Below are 21394 nucleotides of genomic sequence, written 5' to 3' on the forward strand. Positions count from 1 at the left end.
GGAGTCACAGAACCATGCAACAGTGTGAATTAATTCATCAATGTTGTCAAAAGAACAATAAAATCTCTCAGAAACTGCAGAAAATAAGTAAAAGGTAAACATAGCTATTCACAATAGAGAAACAGTAGTATATTCTACCTGGGAATGAATAGTCCAAATATTGTCAGCATTCTGGAACACACGTTAAAATAAATGCAGATGAGAATTATAAATAGGTTGTTTGCAAACACAGATAATCCCAGAGGTACTCCTTCCCCTCCAACTACTAGGCTATTAAGCACTCAAACAGAAACTTGCAGTTTCCATAGCAAAAAGAGAAAATATCACCTCTGGAAAAAAATGCAATCAAATAAAATAAAGAAAATAACAAAAAATCTCAAACAACAAGACACCTTAGTCAGCACCTTGCCAGTTGCAAGTGTTCAGAATCAATATGTAATCCCAAGGAACCCTAAAATTAATTGAAAAAAAAATTGAGGTGCAGGAGACATTTCCCTACTTATTTTTGTCATTCGGAATTCATAAGTGTTATTACTTTTATGTGCACATACAGGAAGGACTGAAAATAACCTTTGCTTCAAGTAAGCTAGAATTTTCATAAAAGTCTAAAGCTGAATGAGGAATGAAGTCTAAATCTGGGAGTTTTGTAAAACATAAGAATGGGGATCATTATGGAACAGAACCTAGGAATTGTAAAATGAGAAGAGAAAAGAGTTCTTCGCCAGGGGAGTTTTAGGTTAGATGTTAGGAAGAGCTTCTTTACTGAAAGGGTTGTTAGACACTGGAACAGGCTGCCCAGGGAGGTGGTGGAGTCACCATCCCTTGAGGTCTTCAAAAGACGTTTAGATGTAGAGCTTAGGTATATGGTTTAGTGGGGACTGTTAGTGTTAGGTTAGAGGTTGGATTCGATGATCTTGAGGTCTCTTCCAACCTAGAAATTCTGTGATTCTGTGATTCTGTGAGTGCCAAAAAAATATTAAAGAATTAACAAGTAGAGAAGGTTATGGGAAAATTATTCAACCACTTCCATAGATTTTTTAACCCAGATGTCTTTTTCACAGAAAACACTGAACACTAGGACTTCTGCAGCACAAACCAATACTGAAATATATTGCCACTCAGCTGTGATCTAGCAAACAGGACAGAAAAAAATCTTTTCATTTTTTTTTCAGTGAGTAATTTTTCTTTGTGCAAAATGAAACTGTGAACACTGAGACTGAAAACAGTTCACCTCAAGACAGATTAAAACCTCTTGCTGAGGGTACTTTCTGCATAGCCAGTTGTTACATATAAAACATCCACTGATGTTCACAAGGTCTTTTATTCAAGGGACACAAGAAAGTGAAGCTCACTGACAAAATATCAAATTATCAAATGATACCAGTGAGCTCCCTCAGAAACTGGGAAACCTTTATCTTGCAATAAGCACTTGGACAATTAAGAGAAAATAGTATTTGGCAGCACTGTTTTGTGTTGAATAGCTCTTTCCTATGATTTGGAAATTCCCTAAAAAAATAATAAAAATACAGAACATGATGTCCCTCCACTAAAGGAGAAAGGGGACATTATATCCTGTATCTCTTTGCTCTTATATTGTAAACCACAATAGCATACTTTTGCATTAAGTGGTCATTTTAATCACTATAAAGATTGTTTAAATTCCCAGTCCCTATGTCTAGGAGAAGCAGATATACAACGATATATATTATGTACCTTATACTAAGGTGCATCAGTATATTTTAGTTCTCATTTTATGAAAATTACATAAATAGTTTTGTAGGCACTGGACAGAAATATAGGTGTTCAGTAATCCTTAATAGAGCTAGAGCCTTAGAAACTGAGTCACTATAACTTGCAATTTCTGCTCTTTCTGGAAGGTAAGTTGATGGAGCTTGGTTATACAGGCTTCAGCACCCTGGATACAGAAAAACGTGTTGCATACACCCTTGTTCTCTCCTAACCTTGGTCATATTATGAAATACATGTATGTACAGGAGCAAATCTAACTTAAAAGTAAGCAGACATTAATGGATAATAACGCAGCTGCAGTACTATGGAGATAATGAAGTCTGTAAATTAGCCTGAACTAAACTCTTTTTAGGACTACAAATAGGCATTGGGAAATGTTCTCAGATATATGGTTTAATTTTTAGGTGGCCCTTTGTGGAGCCAGGAGTTGGACTCAATGATCCTTGTGGATCTCTTCCAATTTGGGATATTTTATGATTCTATGAAATCATGAAAACCGGTGAAGCCTCCCTGTTATCTTCAATATAAGAAGATCAGAAACTTCATAATTGTACAGACCTTCTATATAAAAATTACCCTAAAGGGCCTATTATGCTTCCTGAAAATAACTGCCTTAATGACCACAGTGCACATGAATTCCTGTAGCTATCCAGGTATTTTTAAATTAGAAAGAGCAGATGAAAGTTGTTTTGCAGAAAATAAAAAAAAAAAATAAAAGAAAAAGAAAAAACATTATTTATAATACCAATAATGGCAATAACTGAGATGGTGGTAATATTTCCATTATAAATTGTTACTTTTACAGTTTTATAGTTATGACATAATAACATTTTTCTAATTGAATTTTACTATTGCTGGACTCATCTCAATTCCTAGTATAAGTATGAATTTAGTGACTGAGAAACTCATAAAAATGATATTAACATTTTCTTTCTTTTTTTTTTTTTGACTTTATTAAAAAAAAAAAAAGGCAATCTAAAAAGAAGAATCATAGGTCAGAAAAAACAGGCATTCAAGTGCAAAAGTTGTCTTTAGACCTAGGCTGTGAATTTGGTTCCCATTTTGAATCTGGGAGAGGTGAGAGTTGTCTCTGTCACAAAGAGACGGAGTGAAGGAACAAATTTTAGGCTAGGGAACAAAATGTCTATTGGAAACATTTATTCTAGGTAGCACAGTAGTTTGACAATAAATGTAATTTTATTTGGAAATATCCCAATACACTTGGCAGAAGGAATCAAATCTATCTGACTGCTTGTGGTTATTGTGACTTCTTTACGTTCTCTCAAGGTGTTATAACTTTGTGTACATTTCTACAGGTATGTATGGTCTACCAGAAAACCCTCAGTTTTACCAAAATGGGATTAAATAAGTGTCTGTTCAGCATAAACTAAATTATTTTGAAAAATGGGGACAAGAAAGTAAAACATCTTTAAGAAAGGCAGCTTTAATTTTTGTACCTACAACTGCAATAAACATCCAGTGAAGAGGCTAGGAGCTGTGAGGTTGTAAAAATAAATAAATAAATAAATAAAATTCCAGTAGAGAGCCACTAAGAAAGAAAGTGCCTGTAAGGATGTCCCTCAGTCTACTTTTTTTTCTAAGCAATGCGAGTTCACTTCCCTTTGTATCCATGAATATACTATATACCTCAGACCAAGAATCTATTTCAGTCTTCCACTGGCAAAAAAACACTGTAGAACAATGAACCAGATTCAGGGGTGCACAAAGGACAAGAATGCAAAGGAAAAATTTCAAAAACAGAAATTCAGGCTGGACAGATGAACAACTGCTTCAAAATGAGCGTATAAACACTGACATGGGTTGCCCGGGAAGGATGTGGACTCTCTGTCCTTGGAGGTTTTCATAACCTGTGTTGGCATTGCCCTGAGCTTTGAAGATGAGGTGGAACTAAATGACCTCCAGAGTTTCCTTCAAACATATTCATATTGTACAAGAATATGTGATTCCAAGAATGATGGTAAATAATAGAGAAAAAATATCAATTTTAAGAATCATCACTACAGTTGAAGAGTTTTGTTTTAAATTCATGTGGAAAATTTATCATTTCGCATTCCAGTCTATAATTCAGACTCCCCTGATACTTGCAAAATCATAACTCAGCTAACATTTGGATATATATTCCATAGGTAAGAACTGTGGAAACTTTCATTTGATACCCAGATGCCTACATTTGGCTTGTACAAATCTGTTTCCATTCTGACACTTGTGAACTACTGAGTACTAGCAGTGAAGTCAGGGATCCAGACTATCTAACTCTTACATGTGGGACTGCACTGTCAAAAATGCTTAGATGTATATACAAAATAATGTTGTGAGTCTTAAGGGCTACCGCCCCAATGGGCAAAGTGCTCATGGGAGACATTCCATCTGAACAAAAGGAAAAACCTCTTTATTGTGAGGGTGACAGAGCAGTGGCACAAGTTGCACAGAGAGGATGTGGAGTCTCCTTCTCTGGAAATACTCAAAAGTTATCTAGACAAAATCCTAGGCAATGTACTCTAGGGAACCCCCTTTGAGAAGGGAGGTTGGACTAGATGATCTCCAGAGGTCCCTTCCAACCTCAATCATTCCGTGATTCTGTGACATTTTGGTTCTCACTTTTTTTGCATATTTAGATTTTGGATAAAAAGACTCTCTATTGTAAGAAAATAACTTAATCAAGAAACTATATGAATTTTATGGATAAATCTTTCTTAAAGCTTTTCTACTTAATGTGAATAGTTGAATACTAGCTGACACAAGGGAAGAAAAGATGAGCTAAATCTGTGTTTCAGGGCATTCACCTTGAATGAAGGAATGTCAGATTGGATGCCTGGGGCATTTTATTATGGAAAGGAAAACAGTTTTCTGTTATGGGCTGTGACAGGAAACAATTTTGCCCATATGTCTACATGCTGCAACCAAAAGACAGATTTCTCTCTGAGGGAAAAGGACCTTCCAAAATTGCCCAACTTGAGCAAGTTCAAGGTTTTTTTTTTCCATGAATCACGTAAATACTTTGCCCTGAATACTTCAGTTTGCATTCTTTACATTCTTTCATTTAATCTTACTTTGATAGCTTTTGTGGAACCCTAAGGTTCAAACTGTTTTTTTTTTTTTTTTTTTTTTTTTTGTATGTTTGTTTGTTTGTTTAAACATATATATGTATACATATATATATATTTTTTTTGGCTGGTATTTACATGCCTTTGTCTACATGTCCAGACAGATGTAGATATATAAACAAGAGAGGAAGCTTTATTTAAAAGCTTTATTTAAAGAAAAGTTATACTGTTCTTCTGGCAAAAGAAGGCAAATCATACTCATTGCACAAGGAAAATTATACAGATCACAGAGTTTTTTATTTTCTCCAAGAAAACAATCATCAACAATGTTTTTAATGAGTGTCTAAATTCATCACTAAGACAACACTAATAATACTTTTAGCTGTTAGTAAAAAAAAAATCCACATGACTTAAAATGGTTTATGAATGCTGCCTGTGCCTTCTGTCATATTTAGTCATAAGAGCTTAAGCAAACATAGATTATTCTGGTTATCATATAGGCCATGTTTTTATTGTTGCAGAAAACTACCTACTATAGAATCTCTGCAATGGAGGTTGGAAAAATCAAATATTTTTTCATACTCAGACTCTGTTAGTCTTTTTTGTTCCCAAGAGACAGGCACAAATTTTTATGAGGGAAAGCAGTAATGTCTAGGAAAACAATGAGAATGGCAGCACTATTTTTTTTATTACTTTTTTTTTTTTTTTTCCAGAAAACATAACCACCTCCTTAAAATGATATGACATTGGCTAACTTTAGGCTTCTATCATTCATTAGATGTGCAAAAACTCACATATCTTATATCTCTTAAGAATATCCCTTGAGGAGCTGCTTGCTAGCTGCATCTCTGAGGACAGTCTCATTGCCTGCAAGGTAGCACAACTTTCCTTTAATCATATATTTTCTTAATAGATATATGGGCTCCTTGCAGCAGTTGTTATGCCAGCACTCATCAGAGAAAGACACTACTATACTACAATATTACTGACCTAGACAGCTTCTGTTTCAGGAGCTGTTAGTATGGAAGTTGCAGCTCCTTGTATCATTTCCACTGTAGCTCTAACAGTTCTTGTATCACTTAGTAGCACAGCCACGGAGATTGGCACAGTTGTCAGGTAGCCTTTGGATATGCAAAGAAAATGGGCTGTTAGATTTAACTGTATGGACAGTTATGCTGTGCAAAAGAACATTTTTGGTGTCTCCTAGCATGGGATAAGTTGTGCAAGAGAGCAGTGTTATCTGATCAGCCTGACTAGAGAATACATTCCAAAAAAATTATAAAGACACTTTGGAATGTACTGTATAATATCTGTAAAAATATATTTCTATTGAAACATATATGAGATTACAGACAGAAGCACTGGAAGTTTTTATAAATTTCATACCCTGTAAAACAATTTATTAGTAAGATTAAGATATCTAGAAGATAAACAAGGCTGAGCAATGTCTTTTAATTTTTTTATTTTTTTTTTCATGAACTTTCCAGTACCTTGCCATGTGAATCTGCTGTACATCTTAATTTTTAGACTGGTTTCCAAATGGAATAAAAAAAAAATGTTTCATGAACTTCACATTTAGTTTTCACCATGAGGACCATTTTACTGCCAAAGAAATAAACATCAAAACTAATAAGTTCTCAAAAGAATGCCAAAATTATATGCAACTCTGTGTTTATTCTGAAAAGGAATTGTGATTTTGTGTATAAAAATAAGAATTTATTTTTATTTTTTTTTTAATGCAGGTTCCTAAATGTGGGAAAGAAAATTCATCCCCTGCAGGATTTTTCAGTCCCACTCTGAACTAGTGAATCTAGTCCCACTCTAGATTCAGGATGACTGGTATTCAAAACCATGGCATGAGTTGTATATACCTGTATAGTACAGAAAGAAACTAGTCAGTTAGCTCTGGGCTTCACAGAAACTGTGTGATGAGTGGGAAATCAGCTAAGATAAAGAGTAGGCAATGATGGAACATGACCATGCTCCTTTATGGTCTCTGGAATGCTGCAGCATGTTTGGATAGTGATGGATGCATTAATTCTGGCATGGAGCTGGGCTGTGCATCTTTCTTCAGAGAAGAAGATGTTGTCAATTGGCACCAAAGTGCTTATTGAGGAATTTCATCTACAGTATAAAGAGATAGTTTCAACATATTTTGTCTGGAAGGATGATTAACAACTGGAGTGGTCATGGTGAGTGAGATTCTAACTTCAAGTTAGGACTCTGGAAGATAGCATGAATGCCTTTGGAAATGCCAATTCTGGAAAATTACAACCATCATGACAGTTAATTTCAATATTTTCCAGGGAGTATCTACATTACAAATTAGACCAAAATATGTTACAATTAATGGAATATAAAATTTGGGCTACATTTTCATACAGCTTATACCGTTTGGATTTTCTTTTTAAATATTAAAAAATCACCTGATCCTTGAATTTCTCATTTGGCAAAATAAGTATAGTATGGTTTTATTATAAGAGGACTACTATATATATACATATATATATATACATTTCAATAAGCTTTCTCAAAGAAAGATTTTTCTTTCTTTGAAACTCTTGTTATTCTTTTCAGAAGACAAATCTTTCTATAGGTCTAAGCTTCTCAGAATTAGGTTCCCTCTTGTGGGAAGCTAAATGTAGAAGAATTCAAACAATTTGCACTTCTTAAACAATAGAATTAAATAAGAAAACAAAAGAAACACTACTACAAAGATTCACTATCTGTTTTCACTATCTATTTTCACTATCTTTGTGCTACCTTCAAGTATTTAATCAATGATAGCTTACTTTTCAAAACTGGAGATATACAAAATAGTCATTGAGTGACTAATTCATGTTTTATTTTACTATTATTTTCCTATTAATCATTTAAAAAGTCATATGGAGGGCCAAGAACTCAGTGTATGTGTTTAACTGACAAATGTGTAATTTGGGTACTTAATTTAAGATACACTTACCATATAGTGTTGTACATCTAACATTTTAAAAATCAGGTTCCTGTTATTAATGTAGGATAGATTTGTCTCAATATTGAAATTGATGAAAACTTGAAAACAAACTAAGGTAAGAGATTAACAAGTACTTTTACCTGGTAGGTAATCTAAATCTAGCTAGCCAAGGTAAATACCAGATCTTGGCATTGTGTTGTGGAACTTTTGTTGTGTGACTGTGGTAAAGAGCTTAAAATATAGAGAGAATAGCCTTCTCTTGAACCTTTGTACTGTTCAAGAAGGCTGTTTGAAGGACTGTTGAGGAGAGGAAAATTACAAAGTCTTGAAATTACTTTAAGAGAAGGAGAGGGTCAGAGTTCCTGCTCCTAAATCTGTTTTTGATGTATGTTTGGTTTTGGTTGTTTTATTGTTGTTTGTTGTTGTTGTTGTTGTTTTTCACCAGGAATGATGTGAATGATGTGAAGTACCATGTCTATAGGTGCTGGGTCTGGCCGCCTGGGCTAACTGCATTGTCTTTTGAGCTAGACTGATGCCCTCACCCATCTGCTTTATTTTATGCTGCTTGGTCTTGCCAACCTGACTGCATATCTTTTAAAATAAGTAGAAGCTATTATTAATTGCAATATATCATGCAGGGTAATCTTTTGTCCTTCTGACTATGAGAACAGCCTGAAAATGAAAGCTTCTTCTCTATGTTTTAAGCAACAATGCAAAAAGAGAAATATATCACCACTAAGTGCCAATCTGCAGAAGTGAAAGAGGCAGAGTGAACCCTGAATAAATATAAACACCTGGATTAAATGGATCACACGGCTGTCTGGAACTGCAGAATATATGGTGAAAGGTGCTTAAACTGTGCACAGACTTCGTATCGGCAGATTTTGAATCATCACCATTTCTCCAGTCGCCCTGAAGAGAGTTTAAGAGAATTTTGGGGAAGGCAAACTGATTTTCCTTTTAGGCAAGAAACCTAAAATTTTAGTAAAGTAGTACCTAAATTAGGCACACGGGATTGCAGTCTTTGTTAAATGGAGCAGTCCACAGGGCTGGTGAATTAGCTCTGCTTGCAGTGTACTCCTGGGTTTGCTGGTAATGAACTATACACATGCTTGATGTTTAACAGACCTTGCTTCATACTAAATCTGAATCATATGGCAGCCATTATTGAAAGAAAGCAATGCATTTCTTCCCTGTCAGCAATGTTGATACTGAAACAGAGCAACTGTTCTTACAGCAGTCTCAGTTGTCCATATCTCTTGTCTGTGGGTCTTTCTAGTCTTTGACCTTTTAGCCATTCCAGTCTTTCTTAATCATATGGGCTATTCAATTCCCAAACAAGTACACCACTCTGTTCAAGGAGATTTTATTGCCCTCTGTGGTTATTGGTGTCCCTCAATCTCTGATTTTTTTTGACAGTGACTGTTATGACATTGATTAGCAATGTGGACCAGTGGGAGAAATATGGAGCAAAAATCCTGTAATAGTTTCAGACATTCTTCTTAAACTAGGATAATTTCAGCCATATTTTTTAAAAGACGTCTAGGATCCACGGAATAGGTATTTGCAGGATTTTTATTATATTCATGTTTACACTTCCTTTTATTGTCATGTGATAACATTGCAAGCACAGGGGGTTGGACCCGACGATCTCTTGAGGTTCCTTCCAAACCCTACAATTCTGTGATGCTGAAATACAGTTTTAGAGATAGTTCACGATCTCAGAAACATTTTGTGTTTCACTGATATTTGTCTTTGATTGCTCAGCTTTGCAACTTAAATGTGACCTCGTTAACACAAAACTCTCAGTCCCCTCTTACTGAAAATAAGGCTCTGGAAAGTCTCTCAAGTTGGATACTCACATTGAAAAGCCTCCCAAACCATTAGTCATTTTTGGAAATCTTGGCTATGGCCTTTTATTAGTCTGTAAAACTTTATCACCATATATTTCACCCTTTAAATAATAAAGATGATGGAGAACCATACAAAACAAATGCATGAAGGAGAATTTGTGGGTAATCTTAATGGCTTCATGGAAAGTAGACTTTTCTGCAACATCTGCTTGGGCACCCAAACAGTCACATGTTCCTGAAGAGCTCTTTCCAAAACTTGGGAGTGCATGTGAGAATACATATTGCAGCCATCACAGTCTTGATATATTCTTAAAAATATTATTGATTTTGAGGAATTTTGTCTCTATTTATTTATTTATTTATCCCTACAGTTTGCATCAGTAAAAAAAAATGCACCTTATAAAGAATCTCTTAGCAAATGCTTCTGTTCTTTTCTTCTCCTAGTGAGGAACTGCATCTTTAAAAGGGATGGCAACATATGTGTTTGATAAGGATCAAATTTATGGTCTCCAGATCCACAAAGGTCTCATTGTGACCTGCTTCTCCTTTGCTAAACAGTAGTTCACTCAAATAGTACCACTACCTGTCACAAGGTAAGGCAAAAGTCCCTTGTCCATGACTTCTGTGATAACATAATGAACATCTGTACATGATTAGCAGGTTAAAGGGTAAATTCAGACCCTCCTGAAGTATAAGATAAATTATTTCTTTTTAAATGTGCAACATCTGGGAACTTGTATTTAAGTGTGTCACAGAAGATATCTGCCACCAATACTCACTGTTTAAAACCTTTCAGTATAACATTTGTGAAGGTCTTGGCTTGTTCTTTAATGGTGAACAGATCTCAGAAAGTCCATATCTTCACTATGTACTCCATGAAGATTTAGAACAAATACAAACCAGATTTGCATTGTATTGTCTGGCTTTGACAAGAATCATAGATACACTTTTAATGTTGAAGCCTCCTTAAATAATTTGTTACTGAACTCACAGCTATTGTAACATTCATACAGTAGCACTTTCTGCTTTTACCCACCTCTCTTCTGTGGAGTCTAGCTGACCATCTTTCTTGTCATTAATATGCAGCACCATGACTGCTGCAGGATGTCAAAGGTAACATTTTAAGGCCTAGGTGTTTAAAATGGCACACATAGTGAAAAATTGAATGTTGTACATATAATTTTTTGTTTACAGGCATTGCATCTACTCAAAGATAGAAACTATAATTTTGAGGTATAGGTATAGATTGTTTTCATATAATTTAAGATTTTGAAATGTTCAGCATAGCACTCATGAAGGAATCAGTCTTATCCCTTACTTACAAGAAAGCCCTAATAATTTGTATGAGATGCTGGAGAGTCTGGAGTTCTAATAGGGTGGAACACATAAACACTTGTTTCATTTTTAAGCACATACTTACATGTAAACTATGTAAAAATAACAGGTAATGAGGATGTATTTTATTCCTATACAAAGTAGCACAAATATTTACTCATGAACAAATTTTTGTTATGTGTTTAACATTAACCTTACTGAAGTCACTGGAAGCTGAACACATACTTAAGAGTTGATTTACACCTTTTTGTTTTTGCAAGATAACACAGAAGAGTGAGGATTAAAATGAAGATTATATTATTAGATATTTCTTTCTGTTCTTAAATGTGTTTTTTTAGACATTCTTAGGAATCAAAGTATTAAACATTATGATATAAGTTGTTAGAGATTTTATTATTAAAATGAATTAGACTAAACTCTAATACATTATATAAATTTTATAACTAATATAAACATCAAAGTTATGAGGATATATTTTGTTTTTAGAGTATTTTCATTAGCTTTTCCCTTAAAATGCTTAGTCTTTGTCTTTGAATGTCTAGTTTTTCTTATATTCATCTGTTACTTTAAGTTTGTACCAGAAAAGAAAACAAAGTACTTAACATCAGAAATATGTGTCTATGCTTTGGAAAGCAAGTTGGCTGGAAAGTGTTTACTTCAGATCGATGATAAAACAAGATAATTAATATGTGCCTTGATAATTAAAAACAGAGATCACTGCAGGAGGCACTGGAGAGCATGAATTCTTTGAAGAAATATATGCAAAAATATATATAAAAAAAAAAAAAAAAAAAAAAGCATGCTTTAATCCTTAGAGAAATGGAAATAGATGTTATTAAAAAATTCTTAGCGAATGCTTTTGCTATCTTCTTCTCTTAATCAAGAATTATGTCTTTAAATAGCATGGCAGCATCTGCATTTGATCAAAATCAAATAAAAGATTTCCGTAGGAGCAGATGGCACTGTTTTTCATTCATTGTGGCCAGTTCAGGTATCATGAGAATGAATTATGATGCAAGCAAGCTTTGCATGTAAAGTATCAATTGACAAAAATGTTGAATAAAGGTACATTTTGTGTTACCTGTTTCATCTAGACCAGTTCCTCTAATCTGCTAAACTATAAAAATCAAACTACTTCAACTCTGTGGCTGTTTGACATTAAAACCAGTATTTCCTGTCTTTTCTTGCTTAGGTGCTGAGGTGCCTTAGCTATTTTAGGGGTTAAAAGCTGTAGTCACTGATGCGTATATATTAGGCTGTATTCATAGAACACAGCTTGTAGCCTGAGTCAGGCTATTACGGTCTAACAACAGTGACCAATAGAAAGAAAAGAAGATCCAAGAAAGCTGAGGTAAGCCCAAATTCTGAAGCAATGTCAAATTAGAAACAATAGCTAATAAGGTGTGTATGGTAATACAGCTGGGAATGTTAGCATTCATTTCAAGTTTTATATGCTATTAATTCTTAGAAGAACAGGAAGCAAAACACAGTGGTTAGCAGCCAAAAGGAGCCAAACACTGATTTTTAACTGGCTTCAGATAGCTCCAAGAACTTGACTAACAAGGTAAATTACTTTATATTTCTTTTTAAAAATGTTATTAAAGTACTATTTTGCTGTGTAACTTAAATATGTTATTCTTCAAATACTTGGAATATTTCCAGATAGCAGAATGTAGGGCTGTAAGATCTGTAGGATACTGCACTTGTTACTGGTAATAACAAAAATGAAAACTATTAAATGACTACATATAATATGCAGAGATTAACTGAGCTATTAACCTTACTTTTTCATTAACCATATGAGAGAATTCCCTCTGTATTTAAATACTATTTTTGCTAAAACTAATCTCTTTATTTGACCAGAAATCTCAGCTCTCTCTTACCTCTTCATTGCAAAAAAGAAAAAAAAAAAAGAGTTTGTGAAGCCTTTGTGCTGCATAGATATGTCCTGTTGTAGCAAATTATCATTGAAAATGTTGCTCATTTTTTAATGATAAAAGAGTATAAACAAAGCAAGTAATTAAGTAGGTAAAACTGATACAAGAAGCATGAATGTATATGATATACTTTCTTTAGGACTTTTTCTGTAATTTAGATCAGGCATTTATTTTGGCTGTTTGCTTTAGAGAAAAAAAAAAAATAAAAAATTAAAACTTTGGATTTGAAAGAGAGAGGGAGGGGAAGGGTGTCCATATTCCGTCCAAGCTGTTTAAGAACATGCCCAACAAACAGCTGTTAAAACACTCTTTGATCTTTCACTTTTCTGTGATGACAAAAGACCTGGAAAATCTGATCCAGATGCCACTATAATTTAGGACAGAGGAAAAACAGAAAAAGATTTCATGTTTAATTTTAAATGGAGTAACACAAAGGTATAAAGATCATCATAGTATTGATAGCATTATTGAAAATAATACAGTTCCTTAACTAGCTTATGCAAAACAGCTCTGTATAGGAAAACTTAAATAAATTTCTAAGAAGAAATGATTTATTGTCAGAGAAATGATCCGTGTTTTCAGATTCTTTGAAATTATATCTGAAAGAACATCTGTTAAATTGGTAGTAAATGTAAAAACTAAGTTGAATCAGGAAAATGTTTAACATTTAACACTTGTATTACTGTTAAATTTGTCCTGAACATGCTATATTAATGCCATAGGTAACTGAATTTGGCTGTTCATAAAGGAAGTATTATTTGCAATGTAATACAGTTTTGTTAATCTGGTATATTGTTAGAGAATTGTGTTAAAACAACTAATTGTTTTTCTCCCCTTCCAAGGCAAAAGATGACTCTAAAAGTCTGTCCAAGCCTTTTGCTCTTATTCTTAGCTCATTCTGTGTGGACTCGAACTGTGAGACAAGTTTATGATGACCTGGATCCTGAACATTGGTCTCACTACACTTCTGAGTGTCCACAAGAATGTTTTTGTCCTCCTAGTTTCCCCAATGCATTATACTGTGATAACAAAGGTCTTAAAGAAATACCTGCAATCCCAGCAAGAATTTGGTACCTCTATCTTCAAAACAACCTAATTGAAACAATTTCAGATAAGCCTTTTGTGAATGCCACTCATCTGAGGTGGATAAATCTGAATAAGAATAAAATTACCAACAGTGGAATTGAGAGTGGTGTGCTGAGCAAGCTGAAAAGGTTGCTTTACTTGTTCCTTGAAGATAATGAATTGGAAGAGGTGCCTGCTCCATTACCAGTGGGCTTGGAACAGCTAAGGCTGGCTAGAAACAAAATCTCCAGAATCCCAGAAGGAGTCTTCAGCAACTTGGAAAACCTCACTATGTTAGATCTGCACCAGAACAATTTGTTGGACAGCGCTCTTCAAAGTGACACCTTCCAAGGACTCAACAGTCTTATGCAACTCAACATAGCAAAAAATTCCCTTAAAAAGATGCCTTTAAGCATTCCAGCTAACACACTGCAGCTATTTTTAGACAACAACTCCATTGAAGTGATACCAGAAAACTACTTCAGTGCAATACCCAAAGTGACGTTCCTTAGGCTGAACTATAATAAGTTATCTGACGATGGTATTCCCCCAAATGGGTTTAATGTTTCATCTATTCTAGACTTACAGCTGTCTCATAACCAGCTCACTAAAATTCCACCTATCAATGCTCGTCTTGAGCACCTTCACCTTGATCACAACAGAATCAAAAGTAAGTGTGTATTGTCAATTAACATTAATTCTTTGAAAATGACTGTTTAACTACAAAAATTACTATTTGAAAACAAAGAGTAAAAATGTGCCACAGGCTATAGGCAGATGAGCAAAAAAGCTCCCATGGGCCGATTTTCAAGTCAGTTTTAAATATGACAACCAAATATATTTATGTAAGTAATACCACATTTGATTTGTTAATTCAAATACTGAAAATAAATAAATAAATAAAATAAAATACAAGCAGATCAGAAGGTCAGAAATATAGGTGGCTTAAGGAAATTTTTTCCCTTCATATTTTGATTATTGCATACATATATATTTATACATATACATATATATATATACATATACATATATTTATATATACATACATACATATTTATATATATATACATATAGACTGCTAGTTTTCCAAAGCTCATGAGCATCTTAGAAGCTTCACTAAGCTAACAGAAACAAAGATCAGCTGATTTGAACATCTCTCTTTTACCTAAGTTACTTAAATAAAAAAAAAAAATAAAGGAGCCTAATGTGAGAGACCCTTAAAGCAGAATAAAATGTTATCTGCAGTCAAAATGGTCTTTTTCTAATAGAACATTGTGGCTATTGAATATTTCAAGCTTGAATATTCTACCCATGTTTTATTTTTTATGTATGAAATGCTGGTATTTATCATTAACCTTTCTTCCTGAAAATTCTTTTAACTAACTTTACAGAAACTTCATTCTACTAATGCTTATCTCCTCAAATGTCTTCTTTGTATAAATGACACAAGACTTTATTCTCAAGGCAATAGAAGCCCATCATGTCATAATTTTGCTTCTAGCAATGTTTCAGGCATTCATCCTTGTACAGCAAGAACATGGTAGTTAGGTATATAGGGTAGAGAGAGCATCTGCTCACAAGTTCTGCAGATCCTTTAAGATCCAAGTTCTTAAATCCCTTAGTTTACTTATCTGTGGTTGCCTTTTGCTAGGCAGTACAGTAAGCTGTTTCATGCCAAAATCAAAGTAATCGCTTTCTAATTATCACTGTACAGAATATATTCACCTCTCCACATTTTTCATCTTGTTACACTGATTTAATTGAATAAATGGTTCCTTACTTCTCTGTTGTATTACCATAGTTCACAAAGATACTAAAAATAACAATTTGGCTGCTCTATCAAAGAAAAATATACCAGAAGAAGATAACCAATAATAATTTAATTAATTGAATGCAGCAAATCAAATGTAAGAAACCTCATAAAGACAAATAAATTTTGTACAACCCAAACATATTTAACTGGCCTGCAAAAAGCCTAACAGTTAATTAAAGTTAGGGGTCATGACATATACTGTCACTGAACATGTTTCATTGCCCCCTTGGCTGCAAAGAGATTTAGCTTAATTGTTTCACTAAATGGCCTCAGGAGTAGACTTTATCTCCTGTCTCTTTAAATGGATACTAAATTAAGATCAATGGAATATAACTTGCCCAGTTAAGATGTGTTTTGTGTCCAGGTAACACAGACCCTTTGAAATCCTACCAAATTATTTTATTTTCTTTAATAAGATAAAAAAATATGTTAAAACCAGGAAAAGTCACACATCTAGTATCATTTTCCAATTAGTCTGTCATAATAATTTTCTACAAGATTTACATTACTAAATGTCTTTACCACTTTTCAAAATGGGACATTCATTAACTGCTTAATCACTTTGAAAGGTTGTTCTTTTTATTTATTTATTTATTTTTTTCCCAATGAGGATTTACTCTAAGTAGCCGTGTATAAAATGGTCAAATAAACTTTTTAAAAAAAGAAGTCTTTGGGCCAAGCAGCAATACTTTTCTATCAGAATCCATTATATAGCATTTGGAAGAAAATGGTAAAATGGTACAAGTTCTAGATTCTGACTTATTGTCAGACCCCTGAGCTATAACTGCTACTGGCTTCTTTGCTGAAAGAACCCAGAAACATACAATTTGCCATGTTTGTCCTTGGCTGCTGTAGTTAATATATAAAAAGGAAAAAGGAAGTCCAACTATTTGAGTTAGACCACAATGGGTGCAGCTGTAGGTTACAAGATTAAACCAGAAGCATCCTCCTGATCATATATGTCATAACAGATTAATCTTCTATATAAACTCATTTTCTAAACGTTGAGAGGCTATGAGTTTTATTGATAAAAAAAAAAAAAAAAAAAGATTCTTTCTGGTTCTTCAGCAGATACACGGTGTTAGTAAGTAACAAGGAAGCTTTCTTCTATAGCAGCTCCAGAACCTCATTTTTAAATATTCTACTTATCAATACTGTTGACCATGTATGGATTCATGTTATTTGAATAAATCATCCCAGATTATAGTATCTATTTTGAATTAGTCATACAGTCTTCCAACTTAGGAAATGGAAAGTGATACACAATTCCAGAAGGAAATTCAATCCATTTAAGGGAGATCTGAATCACCTTTTGAATGTATCCATCTTTCCAAAGTTTATAAACAGAGTCAAATGATTTGCTTAGGCTGACACTATTGTCTGCATAGATCAGTTTAGGTGGATGCATTCCATACAACTGGATTGCCCTGTCCCTCTTGCTTCTGCTGGTAAAATTTATGAATATACCTATGAACCCCAAGTTTGAACGAGAAGAAAGAGAGACTTTTACTCTTCTGATAATTAGGCAGGATTTGTTACTTACAGGAGGAAAACAGTAAAAGACCAAACCTCTTCATACTACACACCATCAAGAAATCATTTCACAGGTTGCTTGTTACATAATTTCTTGCTCACATTAAGGTTGGAGTAATTAACCCAGTGAAGACTATTATACTGAGATATTCTCTAGATCAGAGAACACAGAGGTTTAGAGTTCATTTGAAGCCATCTTGTTTCCTAGGGACAGCATTTTGACTTGAGAAGATATATTTTCTGCTACATAATGTCGATTCATTTGTAAAACTTGGAAATACCATGTAAATATCGTTTCCATAATGATAGTCTCAAGCTTCCTGCTTCATTTTCACACAAGAAAAAAAAGTTGTACCTTGTTTCTTCCAAGAATATCAAATGCCTTCCCAAAATATCAGATGAATTAATAAAATTTCACAACATAGGCAAAGAGGATTTGATATAATCTTTCTGATAAAATATGCAGTCCTTGCCTGAATAGATATATTCATCTAGTTTCCATGACAAAGATAATGTTTGTTTCCAAGGTGTTGCAAACATCTGTACTATGTTATTCAGAAATATTATTTTTCTTTTGATCAAATCAAATCAAATCAAATCATGTTTTATTTTAAATGAATTTTGGGGTTTGTAATCAGATATTGTGAATATACTATTGTTGATATAATATGTGGATATTATTATTGCTAAATACATGTATAAGGGAGAAAAATGGCAAAAAGCTTTTCTTTTTCTGTTTCTAGGGTACTCAGAAAAAAAAATCTGTTACATTCTCTATTCAAGTAGTTTTTGCAGGTGGTCTGGCGCCAACAAGATCTTAATGCAGTCAGATTAATCACTAAAGACTGTAATTTGGTCCAAGTAATTTGACATCTTTGATAAGCAAACACCGCCAGTATTTTCTAGAATAAGGCTGAAATAGGTCAATATTGTTATCATTTTGAACATGACATCTTCAGTGAAGTATATCTGCTAAAAATTGTGCACTATAATTGCAGTAAGAGGTTTGAAATTCCTCAGCATTAGCCTTGTTTTGGTCCCTCTGAGGTCAAAGAGCTATGTCTCAATAAATACAGACAGTTGTCTAAGCTAGTCTCTGTCAAAGAAAAATCTCTGTCCAAGAAAAAATTGTGTATCTTATGTATCTAGTACCTTTTAGTCATAATTACAGAACATTAAATATGCAATTCACTGTTCTAGATTACATTATTTAACATGTTTTATTACATTAACAACAAAGTAGTTAATTGTTAATTCTGTGTTTTTCCAACTCTGACAAGTGACTCCCATAAAAATACTGGTGAAAGGCTGTCATATTTGTCTTCTAAACACATTTTATCTTCATGAATCCTTCCTGTGGAAATTACCTAACATGTTTAATCTATATTTTCAGGTGTCAATGGTACTCAGATATGCCCAGTCTCAATTACTGTAGCAGAAGACTATGGTTTTTATGGTAACATTCCTCGCCTCCGCTATCTACGCTTGGATGGAAATGAAATTCAGCCTCCAATTCCATTGGACATCATGATATGTTTCCGACTACTGCAGGCTGTTGTCATATAAACGTATTTCAGTGTCAGTCTTGTGCTGTGAGATCTCTAAGATACAAGTTTTGCTGGAATGAAACTTGTTCCAACTCATAAATCAAGAAATAACAGTTTTATTTTGACTTTAATTTGTTCTTTGCTTGCATCTTTTCTACAGCTGAAAAGATTGTTCTTCTTTTAGAAGAGATTTTGGATCTACATAAGACATGCTTAATACTTTACCTAAGAATTCCTAATGCAAATATGTTGAAAAACATCTATAGTACTATTCAAAATATTCCAAAAAGAATTCTTACCTACTCTATCTCTCTTGTCAAAACCTGTGATATCTAACCTATTAACATCATTGGTATAGACAAATTATATCTCCATGTAGTTGTTACCTAGTAACTAGCATGAAGAATGTGGATGCACTTGGCTAAATATATGATACAAAAATCATGTTTTACATGAACACTATCTGTCAAAACTGTCAGTCTTTAGGATAGTCACTGTCTAACAATGAACAGCTACTTACCATGTAAATAATTCATAAATTGTTGTCATCCCTTGAAGATGGGAAGACTGATATTGGTATTTTAAGACATGAAATGTGTGAGATTTAGGCCCCAAAACAATATACCAAATGTATATTGATATATGACTTATTCAGTGTGTGATTTCAAAATTGAAATACACTTATCCAGCTCAAATCCTTACAAGGGTATATGACATGAAATCTTACTCTATCAAAGTGACAATTTTGTGCTGTTTCTTTCTTCAGTATTCCATTTCTAATGTTGACATAATTTCTTTCTTCAGTTTTAGGACTGTCATTGAGTATTTGGTTTATATTTTGTTTCCCTAGAGATAAAACCAAGTAAAGTAATGATTCCCTATCACAGAGTAGGTGCTTCACAGAAATTAGAATGTCAAGTTAATATAACAGTAATAAATATAAAATTAGGAAATTAAGAGAAAACATTCCCTTGAATTGCAACTTTCAGAGTCTTCCCCCCCCCCCCCCCCAAAAAAGCCTTTCAGAGGCCTCAGGCCTTATTCTCCTCCAGTGCACTTCTGTATATAATTCAGTATAGAAACCCAACATAGAAATAATCTCTTTTTCTGAAATCCTATTATGAAAACCTTTATTATTGCAGTTCATTTTATGTGATTTCTGGGAAACTTCTGCCATTTTAGCAAAATATTTTCTGTTCCTCTATGTTCAATCTATATGAAAAAATACAGAAGATTTAAAAAGTCTCTACAGTATATATGCATGTTTACCTATGTTCTTTAATTTAGTAATAACATAGTAATTTATTTTTTGAAAAGAAAATTTTGTGTGACAGTGTTACTAATTAAATTATAACGATCATCTGCTTGTACTTGGAAATTAATTTCTACTTACAACAAAGAAAAAATATACATATTACAGTGTGGGTATTTAGAGGTATATATGCACATTATTATAAGTCCTAATGGACAATATTGGAAAGCATCCTAAAGTTCCAGCCAAAGATTATGACACTTTAGACACTATCTGGTTTTAAAACCAACCAACAAACAAAAAAGACTAACCCTTCTCCAAAGAGATGTCAAAATTATCTATTAGATAATTTAATCTATTAGAACTAAAAACATTCAGGGACAATGGAATGTGAATGTACTGAGTTTTCTTGGTAGGGACATTATGTTTTCTACAATACAATTGCTGTTAATGGTTGCTTTCCCTCAGCTGGGTTGATATCAACAGATTTTTTTCCAATTGATGATATGTGACTGTAGGACAGATAGCCTTATGAATTCTTCAAAGGTCTTTGTCTGTCTTCGGAACAATCTTTGTACATATGCGGATTGATCCTAAGGACTTGTAATTGGCAAATCCCAGTTAGTCTCAATGAAGACAAAAGTTCACGATACTTCCTTGGACAAATTTATTAAGTTGAAGAGCTGTTGTTACCAACTGCTTTATGTCTTACACCTTTGATACAACCAGCTGGCTTCATATCTGGAAAGAGTTTAACAAAAAGAAAACCCTAAGTATCCCCATTTAGGCTAATTTGTCCCATCTTGATTGCACAGTAGAACGAAAAATATCTATAGAATTAAATAATTCAATGTAAAATGAAAAATAGGTTTGTTACTGCACTGATCTTCACAAGATAAATCAACCTTAGTTGAGGGTTGAGCAGTTTTACTGCATTCATAACTCTATTTGCAATGGTCTTGATGTTCTAAATATTCTGGGAAAGTTGGTGAAATTCCCTCTCAGATTCCAATAACAGGCCTAAATCACATCATTTTTGAATCACATGACTGTATTCATGCTTAAATCTTTCTGCTATCACAGATGAATCAAACAATATAAAGGAAATGGGAAACTGATGTAGGCTTTCAGCCACATCTCATCTAATTCATTTGTCATGCCAGAAGACTATAAATGAAACAGTAAAACACACTGCCTTTTTCCCTATGAAGAGGATCTCTAAAACAATGTAAAAAGCATCATTGTGCTCGAAAGTCTGATGTTAATTCTTCCTAATCCATGGTTCCTCTAAC

The 21394-nt window shown here is 33.6% G+C and overlaps 1 protein-coding gene and 1 long non-coding RNA gene across 9 annotated transcripts in view; one reads left to right on the plus strand and one right to left on the minus strand.

The window, feature by feature from the left end:
- LOC140002319 (uncharacterized) overlaps nucleotides 1-21394 on the minus strand; it is a 111372-nt gene that overhangs the window by 26600 nt on the left and 63378 nt on the right. The window lies entirely within an intron of this gene.
- On the plus strand, nucleotides 6540-20210 carry KERA (keratocan). Of its 8 annotated transcripts, none has more exons than XM_021267423.4 (6): nucleotides 6541-6653; nucleotides 10065-10213; nucleotides 12148-12306; nucleotides 12424-12519; nucleotides 13735-14627; nucleotides 18697-20210. In XM_021267423.4, the coding sequence occupies exons 5-6, from the start codon at nucleotides 13742-13744 to the stop codon at nucleotides 18867-18869; spliced, it is 1059 nt and encodes a 352-aa protein (XP_021123098.3). In that variant the 5' UTR covers nucleotides 6541-6653; nucleotides 10065-10213; nucleotides 12148-12306; nucleotides 12424-12519; nucleotides 13735-13741; the 3' UTR covers nucleotides 18870-20210. The 8 variants fall into 8 exon arrangements, with proteins under 8 accessions (XP_071892863.1, XP_021123098.3, XP_071892845.1 ...); XM_072036744.1 differs by having other exon boundaries at nucleotides 12427-12519; XM_021267420.4 differs by lacking the exon at nucleotides 12424-12519.

Source organism: Anas platyrhynchos, chromosome 1 (assembly GCF_047663525.1).
Source record: "Anas platyrhynchos isolate ZD024472 breed Pekin duck chromosome 1, IASCAAS_PekinDuck_T2T, whole genome shotgun sequence".
Lineage (NCBI taxonomy): Eukaryota > Metazoa > Chordata > Aves > Anseriformes > Anatidae > Anas > Anas platyrhynchos.

Bases quoted from the DNA above. Each gene is read 5' to 3' on its own strand.
- KERA (XM_072036762.1), top strand. From the start codon at position 13,742: ATGACTCTAAAAGTCTGTCCAAGCCTTTTGCTCTTATTCTTAGCTCAT. The intron at 14,628-18,696 runs GTAAGTGTGTAT...CTATATTTTCAG, and splicing joins TGATCACAACAGAATCAAAA to GTGTCAATGGTACTCAGATA.